The sequence below is a fragment of the Mobula birostris genome, chromosome 1 (genome assembly GCF_030028105.1).
Source record: "Mobula birostris isolate sMobBir1 chromosome 1, sMobBir1.hap1, whole genome shotgun sequence".
In the NCBI taxonomy this organism is placed as follows: Eukaryota; Metazoa; Chordata; class Chondrichthyes; order Myliobatiformes; family Myliobatidae; genus Mobula; species Mobula birostris.
Window position 1 is genome coordinate 217,956,327 of NC_092370.1, and position 26,829 is coordinate 217,983,155.

At 38.0% G+C, this 26,829-nt stretch overlaps 1 protein-coding gene and 1 long non-coding RNA gene across 4 annotated transcripts in view; one reads left to right on the plus strand and one right to left on the minus strand.

The window, feature by feature from the left end:
- Window positions 1-26,829, plus strand: part of hif1aa (hypoxia inducible factor 1 subunit alpha a) — a 51,572-nt gene that overhangs the window by 13,858 nt on the left and 10,885 nt on the right. The window contains exons 2-14 of one of the 2 annotated variants that reach the window (XM_072271472.1): window positions 7,520-7,603; window positions 7,839-8,029; window positions 9,238-9,383; window positions 9,887-9,971; window positions 11,769-11,881; window positions 12,831-13,033; window positions 14,672-14,778; window positions 19,452-19,599; window positions 19,989-20,206; window positions 21,041-21,318; window positions 22,028-22,150; window positions 22,605-23,032; window positions 24,027-24,144. In XM_072271472.1, the coding sequence (XP_072127573.1) occupies window positions 7,584-7,603; window positions 7,839-8,029; window positions 9,238-9,383; window positions 9,887-9,971; window positions 11,769-11,881; window positions 12,831-13,033; window positions 14,672-14,778; window positions 19,452-19,599; window positions 19,989-20,206; window positions 21,041-21,318; window positions 22,028-22,150; window positions 22,605-23,032; window positions 24,027-24,144 (2,178 nt within the window). In that variant the 5' untranslated portion in view covers window positions 7,520-7,583. The remainder of the gene's footprint in view (window positions 1-7,519; window positions 7,604-7,838; window positions 8,030-9,237; window positions 9,384-9,886; window positions 9,972-11,768; window positions 11,882-12,830; window positions 13,034-14,671; window positions 14,779-19,451; window positions 19,600-19,988; window positions 20,207-21,040; window positions 21,319-22,027; window positions 22,151-22,604; window positions 23,033-24,026; window positions 24,145-26,829) is intronic. The other variant, XM_072271463.1, reaches the window with a different exon arrangement.
- Window positions 1,199-26,829, minus strand: part of LOC140204748 (uncharacterized) — a 68,723-nt gene continuing 43,092 nt past the window's right edge. The window contains exons 2-4 of one of the 2 annotated variants that reach the window (XR_011887699.1): window positions 11,555-11,624; window positions 6,175-6,228; window positions 1,199-2,044 (exon numbers count right to left, since the gene is read on the minus strand). This is a non-coding gene — a long non-coding RNA (uncharacterized lncRNA). The remainder of the gene's footprint in view (window positions 2,045-6,174; window positions 6,229-11,554; window positions 11,625-26,829) is intronic. The other variant, XR_011887697.1, reaches the window with a different exon arrangement.

The window sequence follows — 26,829 nt, forward strand, 5'->3', positions numbered from 1 at the left end:
GCAATTTGAGTTGCATACAGTTCAAGAATAACCTCCCTGCTCTGATAGTCTGTGTTTGCATTAATAATGGGAAAACATCCCATATGCCTTTATGGCCACCTATTGGCCTGTGCTCCATTTTAGGATCTGTGGACATATATTACTTCACGCTTCCTGCAGTGCTTCCATTTATTAAGTATGTCCTTCCCTGATTGCACTTCTTGCACTACTCTAAATGGGTTTTCTTTACCCAACTTTTTCTTATCATCTGTAAAATTGTCATCATGCTTCAGTACCAGATACTGAGCAGCAGAGTTCTGCAGTGCCAAATCACCTGCTCACAAAAATGTCTATCATTACCCTCTGTTTCTTGTCAGCGAGTCAAATTTGGCTCCAGTTTAATACTCTTCCTTGCAACCTGTGTATATTTACTTTTTGATTAAAATTTGGATCCAGTTTAATACTCTTCCTTGCAACCTGTGTATATTTACTTTTTGATTATTTTGAATGTTTGTCAAGTCTTGCTAAAGAATGAAATTTGGATTGTGAATCAGAATCCTCCAAGTCTATAGCAAATATGTTAACTACACATGTAGCACAAGTCTTAGTGCTATCCCAACTTAATAAATCCCAAATAAGCGTGAATGTTTGACGACCCTCTCTGTCAGTATTTTTGGCTATTTTGTCCTATGCATCTTTGGTCAAATTTTCATGAGTTGGATGCTATTTGTCATGTGAAAATGTGGCATGCCTATTCTAGTTACCAATGTCTCAACCCCTCTAGGATTTGATCAGTTGATTCTCGTTGACGTCTTTCAGAGAACTCTGAAATAACATTGATTAAGGCCCACCTTCATCATTGTCTGTTGTAGGACAGATCGCTGTTTCATTCTTAGAAGCCCTGGTAAGAGTTTGTACAAATATTTCATCTGTTTACATTTTAGAAGTAAGGTCCTGTATTTGAATGCTATTTGGAAGGTTGTTATTAGGAAAGGAGGTTAATTGTTGGAATCAACAACCATCGAGTTCATTCGATTGCATTTGAGCTAATAGATAATTGGTTTGGCAGTTATTTTCACTATGTATTTTGATTCCTTTCTGTTATATATTTATTTCTATCATCTGTATATTGAATAGTGGTCCTGGATCTAAAATTGAGAATTTTTTCCCCCCTTGTTCTATAGCCAGTTTAAAATAGTTTTCAGTCATAGATCAGTGATTAGTTTAAAACATAATTGTTTCATTTATTCTACATAAATCATGAAAATTCATGCAATTTCCCAGTTATAATCACTCTCAGAATCCTGGAAGAGATGTAGATGTATCCCAGTGGCATCTTGTTCTATGCAATTGGATTCTTTTTTTTCCAGTTCTATTGAGTTTATGTTTCAGTTAAAATCTCTTTAGTCACCACCATCTCTTAGGCAATCCCTTGGGATTGAAAACAACTTGTTTCCTCTCATGGGTTTTTGGGTAGCTGATGAAACATGTGGGATCTGCTGACATTGCTGAAAATAGGGCAGAATGTGATTGATGGGGTTAGTGTGAGGGTATTTTAGGACTTTGTTCTGCTCTTCCCTCTGTTATATCAGGGACAACATTATATTCCAGGTGTCCTGTCCGTGAATTGGCAAATGGCTTTTTCAGCCTCTGTTGTCTGTCTGCAGTGGTGAAAAGGCTGGACTAGGTACATAGAACAGTATGGCCCCTTTGATGTTGTGCCGAACTTTGAATCTACTCCACGATCAATGTAAACCTTCCCTTCTACACAGACCGTAACCCTCTATTTTTCTTTCATCCACGTGCCAGAAGTTTTGGAATGGACTCAAAATGAACTACGGTTATGATAGTCCCATTTGAGAAATGTCGAAGTGGTTTTCCATTGCATCCTGATTGCCTCTTTGTGGTTAATTATATCTCCTCCATTTGTTTCTTGGGCGTCAGATTGTTGAGGGTGCTGAAGAATCCATTCTTTTGTTCTTGTACATGCTTCGATCAAATCTTTAGTGTTTTTTTCTCATTGGATCTTTACATTGTTCTTTAGCAATTGAGCACAGAAGTTTGTCTGAAAATTTAAAAAAATACCACATTTATAAAGATATTTAACGAAATACATACCTGCTTCCTAGAATTGCCTCCAAGAAGATCACAACTTTGTTGTAGGATTTGGAGGCTTGCATGCCTCAATGACCCGGAGAACTATGTTGGCAGGAGTCAGGGCCTTGTGCTTTGGCTCTTGGTAGGGTCGCCCATGCCAAACAGGTCAAAGGGTAGAGTCCAGACTAAGAGTGGTCCACTGGTCCTCTAAATTCGGGATTTCAGCTCAGGGTTAACAACCCTGACTGCTCAAAAAGAAATTATTATGGAAACAGCAATGAAGAATCCTTCTATACTGACAGACGGAGGATCTTCATTGCTGCCCTAAATCCCAGCAGCGTAATGGGTAGTAAGTAAGTTAGTTTCTAGAATTGGGAAGATTTGAATGACTCAATTATGTGTCTTTATTTTCACAAAAAAATAACCAGTAGGAACTACTTTTGATATTGTCAGATACTTGTACGGAATTCATACCCATTTGGAAAGTATTGCTGATGCTGATTAGTCTCCTCTGTTGTATTTTCTATTTCCTTTTCATTTTATTTTAATGTCTTTATTGTATTTATAAACCAATGCTATTCAGGATCAATAATGGTTGAGGAAGCCAATTTGGTCCATTATACCTGCTCTAGTGTAGTGTCTTGCCACTGGAGCCAGATGGGAATTGGGAAGAGAGAGTGAGGCTGACGCTGCGCAACTCTCCCTCACTTAAATCCAAGTCATGCGCTAGTCTCGACACCATCAGTAATGGAGTCGAGGTCCTCATCGACGTACGATGGACGAACAGCAACAACAACAGCGTAGTAAACCATTCAGGGCAGTTTCTTTTAACCTTTAGATTATTAAAATATTTATCTACCTTTTTAAAAAGGTAAATAAGTAACTGGACTGTTCAACTCAAGCTTTTTCTGTCAATTAATTTGAGAATCTTTGATCTGTACATTTCTTTAGTAGCTGTGCAAAATAAATAACCTAAGACAGTTTTAAAAAATCAGTTAATCCAGCTCTTTGGCTCTCCTGAAGTTCTAAACTAAATGGGAGAAATACTTGCTGTTATTTTAAAAGCATCCTTTCTCGTGGTAAATTTTCCTCCAGGAGAATGGTTTCTCTGTATCTATCCTACACAGCCATTTTATATGCTACAGATAACTTCTTTGTGTTTTAAGTTCAAGGGGGTTTATCACCTTCAGGTAGCACCTTGCAGTTGAACTCTCAACCTCTATCAGAATATTGCTCGCCTTAATTCGTGGAGTGTAGTTTCCAGTTTCAACATTTCCAAGTAGGATCTGATCAAAACACTGTCAAAACTCTTTTCCCTCCATATTCTTGGTAAGACCAGTCTGCCAGAGTATTTTTTTCAGTTGTATGAAAACAAGCCCTTCAGACCACTGAACGATGCTGACAATTACCCCTATTTTAACTATAAGCAGTTTTTATTCTTTCCACATTCTCATGAACGTGCCTCCTACTCTCCAACTGACCTACACACTAGGGATAATTTACGTGTCTTTGGGATATGGGAGGAAATCAGACCACCTGGAGGAAATGCACGTGATTACAGGGAGAATATACAAACCACCGTACTGATGGCGCCTGGAATAAGGATTGAATCTGCAGCTCTAGCTCTGAGGCAGTAGCTCTACCTACATGAACTGCTGCAGTCCTTGGTGTATCCATTTTGTTGGATACAGAAGTTGCAAGTCAGGAAAATTGATGTCTATTATCAGTATACGTTTTTTTTGGAGTACAAGATAATTATGTGACTTTGGTTCCGGATGTCCGGCTTTCCACCTTTTTTGGTTGGCCTTCTATTTTCTTTGAGTTTGCTGCAACAATATTATTCAATTTGTGCATTGCTACAAAGAACTTTACACTAGCAATCTGATGCTGTAACAATCTGTACCTTCTTGCGGGGAGGGGGGAAATCATGATTGTTGCAGATCTTTTAATCCTAAAGTTAGTTGTTTAAAGTGTACTGAAGGAGGAAGAGGCGTGGTGAAGCATTGGATTTTGGAAAAGAGGAAAAATCTGGGTAGTATTGGTAAAGAGGAACAATATATTTGGTAAGAATTGATTCTCATCAGAAAAGTTAAATTATTTCATATGTACTTCAGGAGACTTTATAGTAGAACAGGGTTGAGAGTATATGCAAACTAATAGGAGATGACATTAATTATTTACATGGATGAGATTAAAGATAAAAGCAGAAAGAGAGATTTTCAGATGTGTATGCAAACACAATTCCCCCCCCCCCCACCTAATGAGCAAGGAAGCTTTGCTAGATCTAATTCAGGAAATGAAGCTGGTTGGAGGAGGAGCTATTTAGGCAACATTAAAAGGTCAAGAAAAGTCAGGGCTAAAATACATAACCGAAAGGAGGATAACAAGGGAAATGGAAAAGACTCTAGCCTAGGTTTGCTTGAATTAAAAATTAAAACTGAAAACGAATGAGGAATTTAGTCCAGAAACATGATTAAAAGACACCCCCGAGAAGGAGGGGGAAAAAGGACAATGAAACAAAGTTCTTGGAAAGATTGAGCTTGTAGCTTAAAAGGATCAAATGTAGAAAAGCTCCTTGGTAGTAAATAGCTTAGTGATTTATAGACATCACATATGTAGACAAGCAAAACAAAAATGTAAAGACATTCTTATGAGGTGGCGGACACAGTGAAAGTTTGCAAGTTTGAAGCTTAAAAAAAACAAAGTAGCATGAATCTATCAACTCAACCCATTCGGACTAAAACTCATGCTGAAATTCTGAGACACTTAGAAACTCATCCGAAACAAATTCATTGGGTATTCAGAAAAGTATGGGTAAATAAAGGAAAGCCAGTGGGGAATTGTTAAAAGAAACAAATAGTGTTTGCTTGATCTTTGAATTAATGGACTCAATGACAGTAATCTAGTTTGTTGGTGTTTATGGACAGGCATATGACAACAGCCAAATTAGTTCCTCGTGGTTGAAGTAAACATTGAGAATATGGATTGGAAATAGGCTATGGAATAAAAATTAAGAACGGAGTTGTAAATAGTTTTCCAGAGCAGAGAGAATGTGCCAATGTTTTTCCTTACTGGTAGGGGAGTGAGACATCTGCCCTTCTTAATATGTATAAATAATTTGGACTACAGTTATACACATTGCTTGCAAATTTGGTATAACTTCTTAAAATGAACATGTAGTTAGCAATAAACTTAAAAGCAAATGGTTAATTTGGAATTTTGGTTGATAATACAATGCTGAAAAATTATGACATTTATTTTTCTATCATGGGCAGGAAAAGAGACACCTAGGGATGCATGTCACACTATCTTAAGGGACGCAGATGAGTTTATAAAAAGCAGTTTATGAATTAGGATTCCAAATGCATTGTCCAAAAGTGAGACAGTCCAACTAAACCTTTTGTAAAGTATCAAATTACTAGTACTCTTCATCTATGGATTTTCTTTTAATCCACTTTAAAGTCCTAGGAATTTTTCCCTAATAAACATACCCTTAGAATATTTATTGTACATTGATCCATTGTTTAAGAATCTGAGTTGCTTAAATTGCAGATTTTTCCATACTAAATGTCAGATACCATCTTTGAACCTCTGTCCAACTTGCATTTTGAAGTTCAAAAGTTTTGTTAAAGCCCCCTCTAGTGGTGAGGATGGGAATTGAGGAAGTGAATCTTCCAGTAGAATGTAAGAATGAGGTCCCAACTAATTTTCTTCTCCCATTTTGGACCAGGTAATCCTGACTATTTATTAGATCATTTGAAATTGAACTAAAATAATATTTGCTTTATGTTTTTATGAAGTAGAGTTCACAGAGATACTAAACTAGGTAGCACCAAGTCATCTATACAATTAATGCAGACATTTTTTGGGTAGAAGGTATTGAATTTGAATTGTAAATAGAGCATTATAATTCTTTATATAATTCAGGTAAAGAAACACTGAAACCTTTAGGAAGCAGGTGAATTAATTAATCACTGAACATAACGATTTAACAGAGACCCATACATACTTTATACTTAGTAGTGACCTACCTACTGCTGATCTATTCACTGTTGATCTATTCACTGTTGCTTTTGCCTATTGAATGTAAGAACTTACTTTTCAATCCATGCTCAAGCTTCAGCAGGAATGGATGATGGGAGAACCAAATATCTGGAAAAAAATATTGAGAAGTTTGATAATCAGCTAAGGTATGCCCTCTAGTTATCAACCCCATCAAAATACTTCATGAAATACAAAAGATTCAAGATTTTAAAATCTTAACAGCATTTAAAATATTAATGCCATTTATTCAAAAATTCAACTGGAAAGTTGGGGAGAGCAATGGTAAATGGAATTTGATCTAGACAAGTGAGAGGTTAAGCTTTGTAGGTCATCTAATGCAGTGGATTGGCAGGGAGTAGTATTGATTTATAGAAACAAACTTAGTCCTAGTTCATAGCTCCTTGAAAATGTATAGAGTAGTGAAGCTGTACAAGATGTTGGTTAGGTCATACGTTCTAGTCCCTGAACTATAGAAAGGATATGATTGTGCAGAAGAGATTCACTGGAATGCTGCCTGAAATAGAGGGAATTTAGTGACAAGGTGAGGTTAGGTCAGAATCAGATATAATATCACCGGCATATGTTATGAAATTTGCTGTTAATTGAAATTCATGAAATCTGATTTTAAGATTAGATCCGCTAGAATTGTTCTTACTGGAATAGAGGAAGATGAGGGTAATCTGATCAATTTATAAAAATTCCAAAGTGCAGAGAGTTAATCATTTTCCGAAGGTAGAAAAATCTAAAGCTAGAGGATATAGGTTTAAGCTGAGAGTGGAAATATTTAAAGAGGTTCTAAAGGGCAAGGTTTTCTCCCCACCAGAATGTGGAGAAACAAACCATCTACCATCCATCTTGGTCTGATCTCCTGAATTTAGACACACAACAATGTGAATGGCAATTATATATCCTTTTGAATGTTTTTCTAAACAATTTGTTTAAAAAAACAAAGAAAATAGACCACCCAACACAAGAATGAGCAGTAGATTCAGACACAGAGAGAAAGAGCCTAGTTGATAGGTGAACTGTCTTGGGACTTGCCTGAAACACTACGGCTGTCCTGTGAACTAACTTGTTAAATTTTATTTTAATTGGTGTGTTACTACCAAGGTCAACTATTACTGTAATATCCATCCTCATAATCTAGGATTGTTGTGATCCTTCTGTGAAAGATTGAATAGATATTGCAGATTTAAACTTGGCAAGGATGAAGGAATATTTTTCTAGGTTGGGCTGGTATAATACTTAAAGGAAACAGGCAGGTAGTGGTGTTCCCATGGGCCTGCTATCTTTTTGCTACTTGACAGCTGAGTCTGCAGGTTTAAGAGGTCAGTAACCTAGATAAGTAACTGTAGGAAGATTTTGTGGAGATATTGAATGTGTAGTTTGTTGGTTACAGTGCCAGTCAAGTGGAGTGCTTGGTCCTGATTGGTGTCAAGCTGCTCGAATGCTGCTAGAGCCACATGCAACCATTTGATGAAAGGTCAGTTACTAATTTTAAATCTAAAATTGGTTAACACAAATCCCTTTCTCATTTAGTTGCATCGAGTTTGATCACCGCAGATCATTGAATGGCTGAATGGCTGAAAGGCTCATGGAGCAAAGTTACTTGCTTTTGCTGCTAAATTGCTGTGAATTTATGATTGTTAACCTAGTTATCATTTGTATGAAATATCTCCCAAATGGGTTTCTAATGGTTCTATTTTTAATTTCAACAGAGGTAGCTCAGAGAAGCGAAAGGAGAAGAGTCGTGATGCTGCCAGGTGTCGAAGAAGCAAAGAATCAGAAGTCTTCTATGAGTTGGCCCATGAACTGCCACTTCCACACAGTGTCACCTCTCACCTGGACAAAGCCTCCATCATGAGGCTCACTATCAGCTACTTACGCATGAGGAAACTGCTCAGTGATCGTAAGCTGTTTGTAATTCAATCAACTAGTTATTTTAATAAATGCAGATGAATATTGTCTGCTCATTTGTGACTTGCATGAGATGTAAAGAGAACATGAGCTAGAAACGGAAAGCCTTGTTCGCAATCAGTTTTTTTTCCTACAGTGACTATTTAACATGCTGCATGTGTGAAAATATTAGCAAATTACTCTGATCTTTTAGTTCCTTGAACCTTTTGGAAATCAATGTACACTTGTTCATATTTTAATTTTTTTTTCAAATTATGAATTATAACAGAATGGAAATTAGTTCATGTGTATTTCAAGTTCAGAATCCATTTAGGCTTGCATTGAATTATACTTCATTTATATGATAAATACAAAAAAGTCTCAACCCCAAGTTCAAAACAAGGGAAGCAATTATTTTTTATTAATTACACTGCATAAATCTGCACTCACCTTTTACGTGCTGCTGAAATTCTCACCCTTGTGCATGAGTGACTATTCTAGTGTAATCCTTGCTAGCTTCCTTTATTCCATGGAGTTGAGCTTTTCCAAAACTTTGTCTCTGTTACAGATTTCTGAAAGTCCATTGATCCTTTAAGAAGATTGTTAAATCTCTTCATGATTATCCTGTCTGTGTGGTCACACCTCTACTTTTATAACCTTGGGCAAAATGACTTTTCTCCATTTCCATCCTTTTGTGCCTCCTTGATTATCTCTGCATTTTTGATGTCTTTGTTTTTAGTTTCCTGACATTCAAATGATAAATCTCAAGCTACTTTACAAGGACTTTTTAAGCTATAAAAGGTCCCAAATAAATGCAAGTTCTTTTGCAATCCCCTTGTCTTGCTTTGGTAATTGACCAAGAACTCAGTTATTTGGTATACTGATAAGTGCTTCAGGTAGCTTCATACGAAAGTGTGAGAAGTTCAGTTTCTCTATTAAAATGGTATCAGTTGGATAGTGTTCAGCTGTTGTTTTGATCTCAGATCTACAGATGTACAACTGTTTTTACTCTGTACAATATGGCTGCAGAAATATTGCACCATACTGCACGGTGTATAACAAACTTAATTACAAGCTTTGTTTAAAGTGTTTAAACTTTTAGCATGTGGTGTTACATAAATGCATTTTTTGTTCTCAAATCAGCCATTAAGTTTTCATGTTTGAAATTACTAATTGACCTGACCAAAGGAATTTACTCTGATTTGTATCTAACATGTATAGGGGATGCTGAGGTGGAAGCTGACTTGGAGAAACAACTCAACAGCTTTTACTTGAAGGCTCTGGAGGGATTTGTCATGGTGTTAACACAGGATGGAGATATGATCTACATGTCTGAGAATGTCAACAAGTGCATGGGTCTCACGCAGGTATAGATAATTTGAGTACTATGTCGTTGTGATCCTTTGCACAAAGAAAATGGGAGATATGCTACAGTTTTGTAGTAAGATTTGTTCACCTTGGTAGAGTGTACAGTCATTGCTCTTGAATCCGATTTTTTTTTTTAGTACAAATACAGAATGCTGAAAGCGTGTAGCATGTCAAGTAGCATCAGTAGGCTGAAAATCAGAATGCTTGAGTCAAGGGCCAGTCAACTGATCCTGATACCTGATCCAAATATTTATCTTTACTCTCCCCACATGCTTGACCCATTCCATACTTTCAGCATTTTCTGTTTGTTCAAAATTTCCATCATCAGCATTTTTTTTGCTCCTAATTGTATTCTGAATATACAGTTTTGAGCATAATTATTAAAAACAATGACTTCTTCAATTAGTTTACTAGTTGTTGCTAACTTACCCTGTTTTAAAAGCCACATTTTAACTCTCCAGATTCTTGATTACCTATAATTATCAATATTTCTATTAAACAGTTTGAACTGATTGGGCACAGTATCTTTGACTTCACTCACCCCTGTGATCATGAAGAGATGCGGGAAATGCTTTCACACAGGCAGGGTAAGAAAACTGTATTTGTGTTATAGTACTAAGTACACATAGTGGTAGTTTGCATTGTACATTTGTGTGATTTCTCTTTAAATACATTTTCATATAAATACGAAGTAGCAGGCCACTTTGCCCCTTCAGCCTGTTCCATCATTCAAAAAGATCACAGCTGATGTTTGTAACTTCTGATGTCTATTCTCAATTACTGCAGTAATCTTTTGTATCTTTGCTACATGTCCGTAATTGAGCATTACCGCATTGTTGGATCAAAACAAGGCGACATAAGGAAACTTAAAATTAATTTAGTGTATTTTAAAAAAGCTGTTACCACAAGTTCATTGGTATATAAATAGTTCTTCAGATTTCCTAGTGTTAAATTATATAAATTTGTTTTCGCCACAGTATCAGGTTGAAGTGTGAGTTTTATTGATGATCTTAAATTGAAATAAATAACCGTGCTTATTTCTAGTCCATGGGTATTGAGGGATATGAGATATTAATTTCAAAAATTACAAAGCTTAAGTTCTCCATAGCGCGAAGGGTTTAAGGGAGATTTGATAGAACTGTACAGCACAGGAGCAGGCCCTTTGGCTTACAAAGTAGTGCTTAGCTAATTATGTTAGTAATCTCATGCCCAACTAAACTAAATCCTTCCGCCTAGTCAAGTTCATATCCTTCCATTTCCAGTACATTCATGTGCATGTCTAAGAACCTCTTGAACATCACCACCACCACCTTAGAGAGCACATTCCAGGTACCCATCATTCCCTCTTTAAAAACAATGCTTTACACATTTCCTCTGAACCTTAAGTTCACATTAGGTATTTACAACCCTGGAGGAAAAAGATGCTGGCTTTCTACTCTCCGTGCCTCTCAATCTTACAAACCTCTCTACCGCTGTAGAGAAAACTACAAATTTATCCGACCTCCTCTTGCAGCACATGCTCATTAATCCAGGCAGCATCCTGGTAAACATTTTCTGCACCCTCTCCAAAGCCTCAACATCTTTCATATAATGGGACAGCGAGAATGGAATGCAATATTCCACATACAATCTAATTGGACTTTTATAAATCTGCGACGTAACTTTCCGACTATTGACCTCAATTGCTTGACGAATAAGAGCAAGATTTGAACATGCCTTCTTTACCACCTTATTGGCTTGTGTAGCCACTTTCACAGAGTTATGACTTTGGACCCCAACATCCCTCCGCACAGCAACATTAAGAGTCCTGCCATTAACTGTGTCTCTCTTCATTTGATCTTTCAAAGTGCAAATCCTTGTATTTGACCACAGCTTTAGAGGAGCTTAACTGTCGATAGTATAGACAAGCTGTTCATAGTACTGACCATAACATTTTGGACAACATATGGGGTGAATGAGAGGAAGAATTCCTAACTGCCTGTGACACTGCTGATATAAGTAACAAATGGGGATAGGCTGTTGAGGGACATAATAAAAAAATGAGTTATGATGTTACAAAATAACATTGTTCCTTCACTATGACAAAGTCAAAATCCTGAAATTCCCTCCCTCATAGCATTGTGGTTATACTCACACCACAAGGACTACAGCAATTGAGAAGATAGCTCACCACTGGCATCTCAGGGACAGTTGGTGATGGGACAATTAAATGCTAGCTGAACCCATGAAGTCCTTGTCCCCTGAAGGAATAAAAGAGAAGCCAGTGAATGGAAATGATTGGATTGCACAATATGGAGTCATTGGCCAAGTGGCCATCCCATGATCATATGAAATATTGTTTCTGTTACTGGAATATATTTCTAACTCATTGTATCTTAACTTAGGACTTTTGAAGAAGGGGAAGGATCAGAACACCGAACGTAATTTTTTCTTGCGGATGAAATGTACTTTGACAAGTCGGGGCCGTACTGTTAATATTAAATCTGCAACATGGAAGGTATGAAGTTTAATTCTAATGTCTAGATATTGTTATCTTTCCTGAATGAGCAGATTTGGACATGCAACCCCAAACAGCCAACTTAGTGATTTCTAAGAGGACATGAAACTACAAATGGATGTGACTATCTTGATGTTCAAACAACATGTTAGGTTAAGCACTCTCCAACAATATCTGGGGAATAAAGGGTAAATCTTAAGAGGATAAGAAACTTCTGGTTGATGAAGGTACTGGATTCAGAAGCAACAGTTAGGTTATATATCTGGACAGAATAATAAGTTTAATGTTGGCAAATATGCCACATGGAAGAAAAAAGCAAATAAAATACAAATATGTACACAATGGAAATGATAATGCAACAGTTTAAAGATGAATCTACAATTTTAGACTAGAAGCTAAATAGATTCATTGGAGAGTAGGAATCAACAAAAAATAAATGGATAATGGAAAACCTTGATAGAAACTTAGAATATAATTCTTGTAAGTAAAGTGTCCTATATTTGAAAGCTTCTGAATACCAATTCCAGTTCTGTTCGCTAAGGAATGTTTCTACATGCTTAAGGCAGTGCAAAGTGGAAGTTTAACCTGGTATAAATGCGTGAACACATCTGTAAACTTAACTCGAGTTTGAAAGGGCTTGATATGATACCCAATGTACATCATCAGAGAGGAGGTAAAACTGAACTCGGAGAGTCAGTGTTACTCCATTTGGAGTAAAATTGGGGTAGACCAACTCAAATAGGTCGTTTAAAACTGTTCTTCCAGAGTATTTAAAGAAGAGTACTGCTATTAAAGTCACTGTGATGATTTATGGGGGTAAATTCTGCAAAGGTTTGGTGTTGCAGGAAGGCAAATATCTTGAATATCCAAGTTAAAATAATTTGACAATTTAAGTACACTTAAGGACACAAATCCTAGCAACTACCAAATACGGACTTGTCTTTTGTAGGTGCTTCATTGCACGGGACACATTCGCGTATACAAATCCAGTAATGAGCAGGCACACTGTGGTCACAAGGAGCCTCCTATGGCCTGTCTGGTTTTGATCTGTGAACCTATTCCACACCCATCCAACATAGAGGTCAAACTGGACAGCAAGACGTTTTTAAGTCGTCATAGCCTGGACATGAAATTCTCCTATTGTGATGAGAGGCAAGTTAAAAGACTTAAGAAATAATGCCGTATATATATTTGGCATACTCCAATGTTGAATTTGAAATGATTGAGTCTTCTGTGTTTGAATCGTTCTTAAGTTTTAATCTAGATCAATAGTTCAATGGGTTTATACTTGTTCTTAATGGAAAAGACAGGTCTAACAACTTTGGAGGCCTAACTTTGTATCATGAAGGTTTAATGCTGAGAAATGAATTTACAGTTTTGAATTTTTAGAGTTCAGTTAAATTAGACAATTAGGGTTTATAGATAATTTTTAATTGGGACTGAAGAAAGTTTCTGTATCCTCATATTTAAGTTGATAGTGTGGCATTCCTATTTCAAATATTTAGGCTGGTTCAATACAAAAATTAAAAGTTAACCGGCTGGCATGAATTGAGTCTTCAAATTTAGCTTTTTTTTTAAAAGGTCAGAGAATATACAAAGAAAAATTATTGTGATTACCATACCTCCACAGTATTGCAATAAATGGCATCAAGAGTACACGTGACTGATAAGAGCAATTAGTAAAAGTGAGGGGGTGGGGAGAGAGCGCGCAATAGTAGAAACTAGTTCTGGCATTCATACTTTCAAGTTTAATAACATGAGCTTGTTCATATTTATGGGTATCCATAAGTCATGAATCATATCAGCCTGTATTCTAAAGGAGCATAAAGACAGAGATAATGCAGTCTGAAATTTTGATAAGCTAACCACAGTTTACTAAATGACAAGGTTTCCAATTACAACTTTATCAGGTACTGAGTTTGATTAAAATCAGTAACATTATTTGCCTGGATGTTTTTCAATGACCGGAAGTCAGAATTATCGGCCTGACGTTTATTGCTTATGTGGCTATCTGCAAGGGATGATAGCCACATTATTAAACCATTGCAATCCAACTTTTATTTTGTGCTTTAAACATTGGGAAACAACAATGCACATTGCAGAATTGAGCAGATAATTCAGTATTTGGTTTTTAAAAGTTCATTTTGAGAAGCATCTCATCGCAGGAAATAAAAAAAAGTCAAAATTGAATTTGGCAAAAAAAATGACAGTGAAAGGAGTTTAAAATGAAAATTCCAAAACTAGAACCTTGATCAGCCAGTCATCTTAGAAACACCAGTTTTAGTGATACATGGATGTGAATCTTTGGACATAATGTGGGAATATGTTCTGAAGTTCATCTTAGAATGTAAGATGCTATGATTGTGGGTGAAACAAGGATGTTTGTGTCCTTAAAATATTTATACAAAAAAACTTTCTGGTCATGCTGTATGACAGTTTAAAAATTAAGCAGCTGCTGAGTGAAGATGGGGCAACATAGATTTTGATCATTATCAGTGTATTTGAGGAAACAGGCTGACTGCAGAAGTTCATGAGGGAAATCACATTAATGAAGAAAGGAAAAGATGCTTAGTGACAGATAACTGTGCAGAGGAGATTGTTTTTAACTGATCAGAATAAAACCAGGGAAAAGCAGTCCCAACAAGGTAACACTGGAAAATACTATTTCAGAAATTGTCTTTGATATACTATTTTTGAATATACATGACTCTGAATTGAAAGAAATGCAGTACTGCATTGTACAGCGCGCCAAGGCAATTCTCTCATGTAGTCCTTTAATCTTCCTTGCAGAATAACAGAGTTAATGGGTTACCAACCAGAAGAATTACTGGGTCGTTCAGTCTATGAGTATTACCATGCCATGGATTCAGACCATCTGACCAAAACACATCATGACCGTAAGTATACTATTTGTGTAACTTCTTGCTGTTCTCTTTCCTCAATATTTATTGATGTGTGGATCAGAAGATGACAAAAATATTCAAAGTAAATTTATTAGCAAGTATCTATATGTCACCATATACAGTGGATTCCAGTTAATCAGGACACATCTGGACCAGTACATTTTGACCCTACTGGCCAAGGTTTCATGGAAATAGTTAAAAAGTTATTTTAAAAAAAGACAAACTGCTGTTTAACTGAGTAACTAATTAAGCATTTAAATTAAATACAGAATAAATTAGAATACTACCAATGCTACTACAATATTATAAAGCTATTAATGGTTATCTACAAGAGTAATTCATGCAATGTTTGCTGCTGTGTATGGGGTGTCTGGGGAGGGCTTGCACCTCTGGTAAAGGGTTTGTTGTGTCCATTCTGGGCCAGCTCACTCACCTTTTGTCCCCACTGGATACTCAGCTCTCGACTGTGACTCCAAGTTGCTGTTTTTATGTGACAGCAGTCATATCCCGGTACACTGCCTCGACAGGCAGCCTAGACCAAGTAACGGTAGCCAACGGGCAAATAGTAAAGTAGGGTGTTCTAGCACGCAAGTCAGCTCTGGTGGGCTGAGTGGATGAAATCAACAGTGAGATCCAATGGCCAGGAAGCTGGTTCTGCAATGCTTTGTGGAGAGCAAAGGGCATGGTACGGCTCAGAAGTAGTCATGATTATGCACGGCAACTAAGGAGGACCCCAGTTTGTGATCAAGAGTGCAGCACTGTCCTAGCGCAATGGCATTTCCACTTAAAAAACTCTCCCGCACAGGTTTTACTGTCATCATAAGATACGATAGGCAACCAAGACATTGCTGTGTTGATTTGATTGACTGTAAGTGAACAAAATAACACAGACACCTAGTGCAGATAATGGACTGCCTACATACAATGCTTTTAATGATTGCATCTTTCAAATTTTTTATAGTTTCTATCTTGTTGAAGTAGTGAAATTGTTTTGTTTTCACTCCTGGCTGTTTCTGGCATCTGCAAGTCTGAATGCTTGAAACTGCAGTGAGCAAAACAGTTCTAACTTACCTTACTACTTATTTCTTGCCAGCTATCTGTGACAAAATCAGTTTTTTGAACAGACATACACAGAGCCGATACTATTTAAAAACTGTTTGCTCTGAGCAGTTGTAGTGTCCAGTGGCCACACAAGTTTACGTGACTGACGCTGCTTAGAAATTATTCAGCAACATTCTTCTGTCCCAATTAAGTGGCATAGTGTCCCAATTAATCAGAATCCACTACACCGCCCTAATAATCATTTTCTTATGGGTATTCTCAGTAGAACAATGAAATACAATAGAATCAATGAGAAACAAAGACTGGCAAACAACCAATGTGCAAAGGAAGACAATCTGTGCAAATATTAAATAAATAAACTGAGAACACTAGTTGTAGAGTCCTTGAAAATAAGTCCATAAGTTGTGGAATCAGTTCATTGTTGAGGTGAATGAAGTTATCCACAATGGTTCAGGAGCCTGATGAGTGAAGATAATAGAAACATAGAAAACCTACGGCACAGTACAGACCCTTTGGCCCACAATGTTGTGCCGAACATGTACTTACTTTAGAAATTACCTAGGGTTGGTCATAGCCCTCTATTTTTCTAAGCTTCATATACCTATCCAAGAGTCTCTTAAAAGACCCTATTATATCTGCTTCCACCACCATCACCGCAGCCCATTCCATGCACCCACCACTCTCTGCATAAAAAAACTTACCCCTGACATCTCCACTGTACCTACTTCCAAGCAGCTTACAACTGTGCCCTCTCCTGTTAGCCATTTCAGCCCTGGGAAAAAGCCTATGACTATCCACACGATCAATGCCTCTCATCATCTTGTACACCTCTGTCAGGTCACCTCTCATCCTCTGTCATTCCAATGAGAAAAGCCCGAATTCACTCAACTTATTTTCATTAGGCATGCTCCCCAATCCAGGCAACAATCCTTGTAAATCTCCTCTGCACCCTTTCTATAGTTTGCACATCTTTTCTGTAGTGAGGTGGCCAGAACTGAGCACAGTACTCCAAGTTGGGTCTGACCAGGGTCCTATATAGCTACAACATTACCTCTCGACTCCTATATTCAATTCCACAATTAATGAAGGCTAATACACCGTATGCCTTCTTAACCATAGAGTCAACCTGCGCAGCTGCTTTGAGTGTCCTATGGACTCGGACCCCAAGATCCCTCTGATCCTCCACACTGCCAAGAGCCTTACCATTAATACTATATTCTGCCATCATATTTGACCTACCAAAATGAACCACCTCACACTTATCTGGGTTGAACTCCATCTGCCACTTCTCAGCCCAGTTTTGCATCCTATTAATGTCCCATTATAACCTCTGACAGCCCTCCACACTATCCACAACACCCCCAACCTTTGTATCATCAGCAAATTTACTAACCCATCCCTCCACTTCCTCATCCAGGTCATTTATGAAAATCACATAGAGTAGGGGTCCCAGATCAGATCCCTGAGGCACACCACCAGTCACTGGCCTCCATGCAGAACATGACCTGTCTAAAACCACACTTTGCCTTCCGTATGCAAGCCAGTTCCAGATCCACAAAACAATGTCCCCTTGGATCCCATGCCTCCTTACTTTCTCAATAAGCCTTGCATGGGGTACTGTACCTTATCAAACGCCTTGCTAAAATCCATATACACTACATCTATGGCACTACCTTCATCAATGTGTTTCGTCACATCCTCAAAAAATTCAATCAGGCTTGTAAGGCACGACCTGCCTTTGACAAAGCCATGCTGACTATTCCTAATCTTATTATGCCTCTCCAAATGTTCTTAAATCCTGCCTCCCAGGATCTTCTCCATCAACTTACCAACCACTGGTCTATAATTTCCTGGGCTATCTCTACTCCCTTTCTTGAATAAGGGACAACATCTGCAACCCTGCAATCCTCCAGAACTTCTCCTGTTCCCATTGATGATGCAAACATCATTGCCAGAGGCTCAGCAATCTCCTCCCTTGCCTCACACAGTAGCCTGGGGTATATCTTGTCCGGTCCCGGCAACTTATCCAACTTGGTGCTTTCCAAAAGCTCCAGCACATCCTCTTTCTAAATGTCTATATGCTCAAGCTTTTCAGTCCGCTGTAAGTCATCCCTACAATTGCCAAGGTCCTTTTCCCGTAGTGAATACTGAAGCAAAGTATTCATTAAGTACCCCCGCTATCTCCTCCAGTTCCATACACACTTCTCCCACTCACACTTGATTGGTCCTATTCTCTCACATCTTATCCTCTTGCTCTTCACATACTTGTCGAGTGCCTTGGGGTTTTCCTTAATCCTGCTTGCCAAGGCTCTCCTAATTTCATTCTTAAGCTCCTTCCTGCTGGCCTTATAATTTTCTAGATTTCTATTATTATCTCATTTTTTGAACCTTTCGTAAGCTCTTCTTTCGTTCTGAACTAGATTTACAACAGCCTTTGTACACCATGGTTCCTGTACCCTACCATCCTTTCCCTTTCTGATTGGAACATACCTTTGCAGAACGTCATACAAATATCCCCTGAACATTTGCCATATTTCTGCCGTACATTTCTCTGAGAACATCTGCTCCTAATTTATGCTTCCAAGTTCCTGTCTGATAGCTTCATATTTCCCCTTACTCCAATTAAACGTTTTCCTGACTTGTCTGCTTCTATCCCTCTCCAGTGCTATGGTAAAGGAGATAGAATTGTGATCACTATCTCCAAAATGCTCTCCCATTGAAAGACCTGACACCTGACCAGGTTCATTTCCCAATACCAGATCAGGTACAACCTCTCCTCTTGTTGGCTTATTTACATATTGTGAAAGAAAACCTTCCTGAACACATCTAACAAACTCCGCCCAATCTAAACCTCTTACTCTAGGGAGGTGCCAATCAATATTGGGGAAATTAAAATCTCCCATCACGACAACCTTATTATTGCACCGTTCCAGAATCCATCACCCTATTTGCTCGTCGATGTCCCTGATACTATTGGGTGGTCTATATAGGAAAAAAATAACCAGTAAAGTTATTGATCCCTTCCTGTTTCTAACTTCCACCCACAGAGACTCAGTAGACAATTCCTCCATGACTTCCTCCTTTTCTGCAGCCGTGACACTATCTCTGATTAGCAGTGCCACGCCCCCACCTCTTTTGCCTCCCTCCCTGTCCTTTCTGAAACATCTAAAGCCTGGCACTCTAAGTAACCATTCCTGCCCCTGAGCCATCCTAGTCTCTGTAATGGCCACAACATCATTGCTCCAAGTACTGTTCTTGAACCTGGTAGTGTGGGACCTATGACTCCTATACCTATTTCCTGATGGCAGCAGCGTGAAGAGAGGGCTCTGGAGGCAGTATCCATCATCAAGGACCTCTACCATTTCACCCACATGCCTTTAAGCAATGATGGTATCTATTTCAGCTGCATACAAATCTATCCAGTTAGATTTCCAAAATAGTTTCTGTGAATAGCTTATAAATGCAGGTACTCCTCATACTCATGAATGTTACACTAAAAAGCCAGGTTACTTGTGACAGCTTTTGATTGTGAAAGCCTTACTATTAGCTGAGGAGGCTTCTTTGACAGCTTTACCACATTTAAGTTTGTCTGTTTTTTCCTCAAGTGTTTACTAAAGGCCAAGCCACTACGGGCCAGTACAGGATGTTAGGCAAGGAAGGTGGTTACGTTTGGGTCGAAACTCAAGCCACAGTCATCTACAATGCAAAAAATTCCCAACCTCAGTGCATCGTTTGTGTGAATTACGTTTTGAGGTAAGGATCTATAATAAAAATATAGTAATGATTCTTGTAGAACAGGAATCATTTTCATACATGGTAGAATGATTGTATGTCCTTAATAACTAAACATTTGGAAGGACAGGCCTATAAATGTTATTTCCATTGTTTCTGTGTACATACCCATTAATACAAACATCAGGAGGGAAGAATTGAGACCATTGTAACCCTTCCTGAACAAGTTTGCCCTAATTTCGATGTGGAATGCATGACAAAATCTTGAAACTGACAACTTAATGCACTATTTTAAAAAAAATGCAGAAAGCTTGTCTTTTCCCAAGTTGTAGCTCCTTTTGAAAAGATGTGGAATAGGAGCAACTACCTTATTGTGAATAACAGGATAAATATACTAATATTTCTTCCAGTGGTCTAGTTGAAAAAGAAGTGGTTCTTTCACTGGATCAGACAGAGTGTGTACCAGTACCTGCCGAAAAGTCTGAGGAACCTACTAAAACAGCTGATCAATCGACAAATGAAGAGGCCAATGATCTTTTTGACAAACTGAAGGAGGAACCAGAGGCTTTGACTCAACTTGCACCTGCTGCCGGTGATACAGTTGTCTCGCTGAACTTCAGCCCCTCGGGTAGGAAGTTGTTTCCATGCATACTGTGTGTTTTGTTGATTTTGAATTCTAGGCACTCATATTGTGAGTAGACATTTCTTTCATAAATAGAAACTGGTTAAACAATGAAATATAAAGCCCTCAGAGCAAGATTCATTTCCACTTTTCTTTGTGGTTCTAAGGAAAGGAATAAGGATAACAGATTTGCATTACTATTGAAATACTCCACTTTTGATAAGGCAAAGATAAATCTGAAAAGGCTACAGCCGTTCCAAATGCTGAGAAGTATTGAGAGTTCCAGCTTGTTTAATTTTCTTTCCCACGGGCAACCTTGTTGCACAACATTAGTTTACCAGGGATGTGACAAAGATAGTAGTGTTTTTGATAGGTCTGTTCCTTTTCATCCAGGGAATAACTATCATGTGCTGTGAGGCACATAGTAGTAAAAGGCCATATCACCTCTCTTTGAACTTTATAAAATGTGTCCAGTCATGGATTCATTTACAGAAATTGGAATTCAAATTTTGTCAGTGATGAACTTTGGAGATCTGAAACATTGACTTCTGCAGTACTTAAATCATTTACATATATTTTCCAAAGATGAAGACACAGACATCCATCAACATCTTTAACAGTTTACTTGAGAAATTAAAAATCAAGGAATTAGAAAAGGTTAATTAAAACTTGTAAGATTCAGCTTCAGCAGATTTCTAATTTGTGTCTTCATAGCTCAAAATATTACCAATAACATGAGTTTATACTAATGAAAAGATTTTAACTTAACGTAAATTTTCTTGAATTAAGAGGCGAACAGTAAGTTCATTAAGTCTAAATGTAGCTTAAATTTTGTTTTAGATTCAGAAATGCAGCAGTTTGATGATGTCCCTCTTTACAATGATGTCATGTTGCCCTCCTCCACTGACCGGAAGACAGTAGACCTGGCACTATCACCCCTCCCTCATCCTGATACAGCAAAGCCGTTATGCAGTAGCACAGAGTCGTCCTTGAATTTAGAATCGATGATCAAACTTGAAACGAACCAGGAGCCACTGGAATTTTCATTTACCATTCCACAAATGAATGAACAATCAAGCAGCTCTTCTTGTCCTTGCAGCAGTCAGAATTCAACACAAGTAAGTGTTCTTCAGCAGGCTTTTCAAATACATCATTTACAAGTTTCCCCCGCTATCCGAAAGTAAAGCGTTCCTCTGAAACCTTTGTAAGCCGAAATGGCATACAGTAAAGAAGCAATTACCATTAATTTATATGGGGAAAAAGATTTTGAGCGTTCCCAGCCCCCAAAAAATAACCTACCAAATCATACCAAAAATCACCCGCATGCGCACACACACCTGCCCGCGCAAGGCTTCACGGTCATGGTAGTCTTTCACGGGGTAACCACAAGTTTAAAGCGGGCGCCTTTTTTTGTAAAAGCGAAAATCCTCTTCGGATTTCTTTTGGTTAGCAAAAACAGGTACTAATGTAGGTCTTTCGTAAAAGCGAAGTGGCGTAAAGCAAACTTTCGTAAAGCGGGGGGCACCTGTAATTAAATTCCTTTAAATTTGTGTAAGAACTAAAATTGTGTAACTGCTAAAAGGAACTCTACATTTAGAAATCTTCACTGATGAATTTTTTGAAATGAAACATGCACACATGTTAGAGCACATCTTCAACCATTACTGTGCTGCAGTTAGATTGGATATATTGAAGTTCTCCTACGGTTTGATTTTGTTTCCCTATACAAGAGGTAGTCCTATTTTTGTTCACAAATTCAATAGTAATAGTACTTTATTAATTTCCTGATTTGCTTTTACTCCATCTAATCATTAACTATTTTCACAGCCAAGTAGTACTTCACCCTACTGCTTTAATGTTGATGCTGACATTTCCAATGAGTTCAAACTGGACATAGTGGAAAAGCTTTTTGCAAATGATCCAGAAGCCAAGAATCCCTTCTCTGTTCAGGTATGACAAAATACCTCTATAAAGAATTGTATTCCAAGTAATGCCAAAATCGCAATAGTACATTACAGAGCAAGGTAGATTCAGTGGGCCAAAAGGCTTAATTCTGCTCCTATATCTTATGGTCTAAGTAAACTCAGCCGAAACATCAGAGTAGTCCAGAAAGTTCCTGAACACTCCTATTGTATAACCTACCAAGCCAACTACCTGAGCACACTTTTAGTTAAAGTACCCTGAGCCACATTAAATTCAAGTTTTCACTTTGAAAATGTAGATCATTTATTGTGAAGATGGAATTCAGAGAGATGGTTTCTGTTTTCGTTATTTTGTTTCACAGTACAGATAATTAAAACGATATTTTGAATTAGATCGAAGGTATGAATTTAGTTTTAGTCTATTTTAAGCCAAGAGCAAACTTGTGTCAATCTTAATATATTTAAATGGTTAATTTCTTCAGGATATTGATAACTTGGATTTGGAGATGTTGGCTCCATACATCCCAATGGATGACGATTTTCAGCTACGATCACTGGACCAACTATCACCACTTGCTGATTCTCCAGCCACACCTCCCAGCGCACAAAGTTTGAACAATGTGGTTGACATCTTTCCACAAGCTGAAAGATCTATTAATAACACTCCACACAAGAATATGCAAGCATTAAAGCAGGTGGCTTTAAAGATTGAGCCTATGGTTGCAGTTAAGTCTTGCATACGTACAAATGAAATGAATGGTACCCAAGAGTCACCATATTGCAAGGACAGCAGCAGAATGACTTCACCTGTTCGGACTGGAGGAAAAGGACTACAGTCACAGCAGAGTGATACTTCACATTCACCGAGTCCTGTATCTCCAGTGAAGGCATTGCTTAATTATAGTAAAAGGTAACCTGATTGTTTGTTTTCAGTATTTACTTGTTGAGGAATTGATCCCTCCTGCATGTAGTCAGGTGATCACAGTTTTAGGATGGTTTTAATTACAGTCAGCCAGCACGTGAACTGAGAGAATTACACATAATATGCTGATCAGAAACAGATTAATTGGCTCAACCATTCCATTTCACACCAATCGTTCCTTGTCAAGCTCATCAAGTTTCCTTCTAAATGCATCTATACTGTTCACCTTAATTATTGAAAACTGGGAAAATATATTATTGACGAATCTAAATTTGCTGTTTAGCAGAAGTAGAAAAACTCAGTAGACAGAATTGCAACATTTCAAAGACCTCAGTTCAGGTCTTCACGTTCTCTATTCGACAGAGATCCAGTTAGTTCATTCACCCTCAATGAATATCAAAAATGGATGAGGAAGGGAAAGAGATATGGAGTAATTGAAAATACTGTGTCTTTGTCTAGCACTGGCCAAGAAACTCTGCTGTAACTCAATCTGTGACACATTTCCCTATGTCCGCTCCGGAACAAATATTACCTTGGATGCTGTTTACTTACTTTATTTACTGAAGTACTAATCTCTAAGGGTCTTTTAAGATAATGTACCAGTTTCTTCCAACTCAATTCATTTAAGCCAGTGATGTGGTTAATTAATAATTGTATTGTGCATGCATTGTGTGTGTCAATAGGTGATTGTGTTCATGCAAGACTCCTTTGTGGTTTTCTGGGGGCTAGTATTCCTAGCCTATTCTTAATATTTGCACCTGGTGTATTATTTTTCCGCTGTGTAAAATTCAGCCTTTACTGAGTAAAAGGATTCACTGCAAAATTTGTATGGGTAAAAGGAAAAATGGCAGTGTAGTAAAGGTAAAGTTTGTATATGTGTATAGTGTGTACAAAGAAAATGCAGCATGCACTAGCAGAGGATTTTAAAGGTCTAATATTGTATATTATGTAATTGCACTAAAACTGTTCTGGTTGCTCGAAGGTCTGCAAAAGGAAGATCTCCAACTGAAGAGACAAGTCCTCATCCAGTGGCTTTGCACAATTCACCCAGGAAACGCAAACTGGAAAATGCAGCTTCTCTGTTCCAAGCAGTTGGAATTGTAGGTATAGTTTTACACACCTCATGATAAATTTGCTTAATTGTTCTGATTCCTTCTGCAGTGTGCTATTATGGGGTTTCAGAAGGAATAAAAACCATTGGACAAATGTAGTATGTCTCTACCATAGCTAGAAGGGATTGAGGTTAAAAAGGAATGGGAATAATGGAAAACAAGTTGGTGACAGAAGAGGTATACAGGCATTTTATATCAGTCTTTACTGAAGTAGATATAAGGAACCTTTCAGAAATAGCTGTTAATTGAGAATTAGGAAGTGGTACTGAGCAAATTGACAATGCTGCAGGCTGATAGATCACTGGATTCTAGTGGAATTCATCTCAAAAGTTAATGGGATTGTTAATACTTGCTTTCAGTTTTCTGAATTCAGTGGTCGTTCCATAGATTGAAAAACAACAAATACAATTTAGTCCAAAAAGGTGACAGAAAGTAAGAAACTACAGGCCAGTGGTTTGTAGTGGGGGTGTTGTTTAAATATGTTATAAGGGGACATTTTTATTTAAATAATAGTAATTAGGTAGATTTCCAGAAGCCACTTTCAGGTACTGCATCAAAGGTTATGGTGGAAATTAGAAGTAGTTGGTATTTAAGATAACATTTTGATGGGTGTACAAACTCCTTACAGACAGTGGTGGGAATCGAAGTGTGATCAGTGAATGAGGTTTGATTCTTGCCACTGTCTGTAAGAAGTTTCCAAGTTCTCCCCATGACTGCATGGGTTTCCTCCAGTTCCTCTGGTTTCCTCCCACATTCCAAAACTCTGTAGTTAGAGTTAGTGCATTGTGGGCACACTGTTTTGGCACTGGAAACGTATGTGGGGGTAGATAGAAGGGTGGGTTGACAAGTTTGCAGACGACACAAAGTTTGGTGCTGGTGTGGATGGTGTAGAGAATTGTCGAAGATTGCAGAGAGACATTGATAGGATGCAGAAGTGGGCTGAGAAGTGGCAGATGGAGTTCAACCCGGAGAAGTGTGAGGTGGTACACTTTGAAAGGACAAACTCCAAGGCATAATACAAAGTAAATGGAGGATACTTGGAAGTATGGAGGAGCAAAGGGATCTGGGGGTACATGTCCACAGATCCCTGAAAGTTGCCTCACAGGTAGATAGGGTAGTTAAGAAAGCTTATGGAGTGTTAGCTTTCATAAGTTGAGGGATAGAGTTTAAGAGTCGCGGAGTAATGATGCAGCTCTATAAAACTCTGGTTAGGCCACACTTGGAGTACTGTGTCCAGTTCTAGTTGCCTCACTATCGGAAGGATGTGGAAGCATTGGAAAGGATACAGAGGAGATTTACCAGGATGCTGCCTGGTTTAGAGAGTGTGCATTATGATCAGAGATTAAGGGAGCTAGGGCTTTACTCTCTGGAGAGGAGAAGGATAAGAGGAGACATGATAGAGGTATACAAGATATTGAGTGGACAGCCAGCGCCTCTTCCCCAGGGCACCATTGCTCAATACGGAGGACATGGCTTTAAGGTAAGGGGTGGGAAGTTCAAGGGGGGTATTAGAGGAAGGTTTTTTACTCAGAGAGTGGTTGGTTCGTGGAATGCACTGCCTGAGTCAGTGGTGGAGGCAGATACACTAGTGAAGTTTAAGAGACTACTAGACAGGTATATGGAGGAAGTTAAGGTGGGGGGGGGGGGTTATATGGGAGGCAGGGTTTAAGGGTTGGCACAACATTGTGGGCCAAAGGGCCTGTACTGTGCTGTACTGTTCTACGTTCTATGACACTTGCCGGCTGCCCCCAGCACAATCCTTGCACAGTGTTGGTTATTGACACAATACAATGCATTTCACTGCATCTACATGTGACACATAAAGCTAATCTTATTTTATGGCTAACAGTAGGCAGGTATGTTTCTGGTTGCCCACAGAAGTAATGGTGGGTTTCCACTTGCTCCAGTTTATATACATGACCTGGATCAAGGCACTGAATAGTCACAGGTAGGTAGAAAAGTATGAAGAGTACACAAGAGGCTAGTAAAGTATATGGATATTTATTTAGATGATCAATTATATATAATTGACTATTTTGGCAGGGAACAAAAAGCAGGTGTTTTATCCAAATTGTTATAGTATCTGAATATTTAAGACAGACACAGATAGATTCTTGATAAGCAAAAGATGAAAACTTACTGAAAGTCAGCACTTATGCAATTGAGAACAATTGATCTTGGAGCAGATTCAGAATTCTAAGTGGTATTTTCCTGAATATGATATCTTTGTAAAATAAAGATAAAATTTTGCATGGAACTAAAGTAGCTAAACTAACTTTGTCTCATCTCTTGCTACTGAATGGGGTCTGAAGCTTAATTTAGGGGAAATAAATTAATTGATATTTGAAATATTAATTGAAATTAATATTATAACCATATAACTATTTAACAATTACGGCACGGAAACAGGCCATCTTGGCCCTTCTAGTCTGTGGCGAACTCTTACTCTCACAAATCATAAATCAAAAACTAACAATAATCTGTGCTAGGATGAATTTGTAGTATGTGGCAATTTTAAACATTTATACATCTAAAAGGAACTGGATTAATAAAACTCAGAGGTGCAGATCCTCTCAGAATATTGCAACTACAGTGCAACTAAAAGAATAAATTATGGGTTACTGCACTAACCAATTTAAAGCAAAAATGTAGATTTATAGCTATTAATCATGA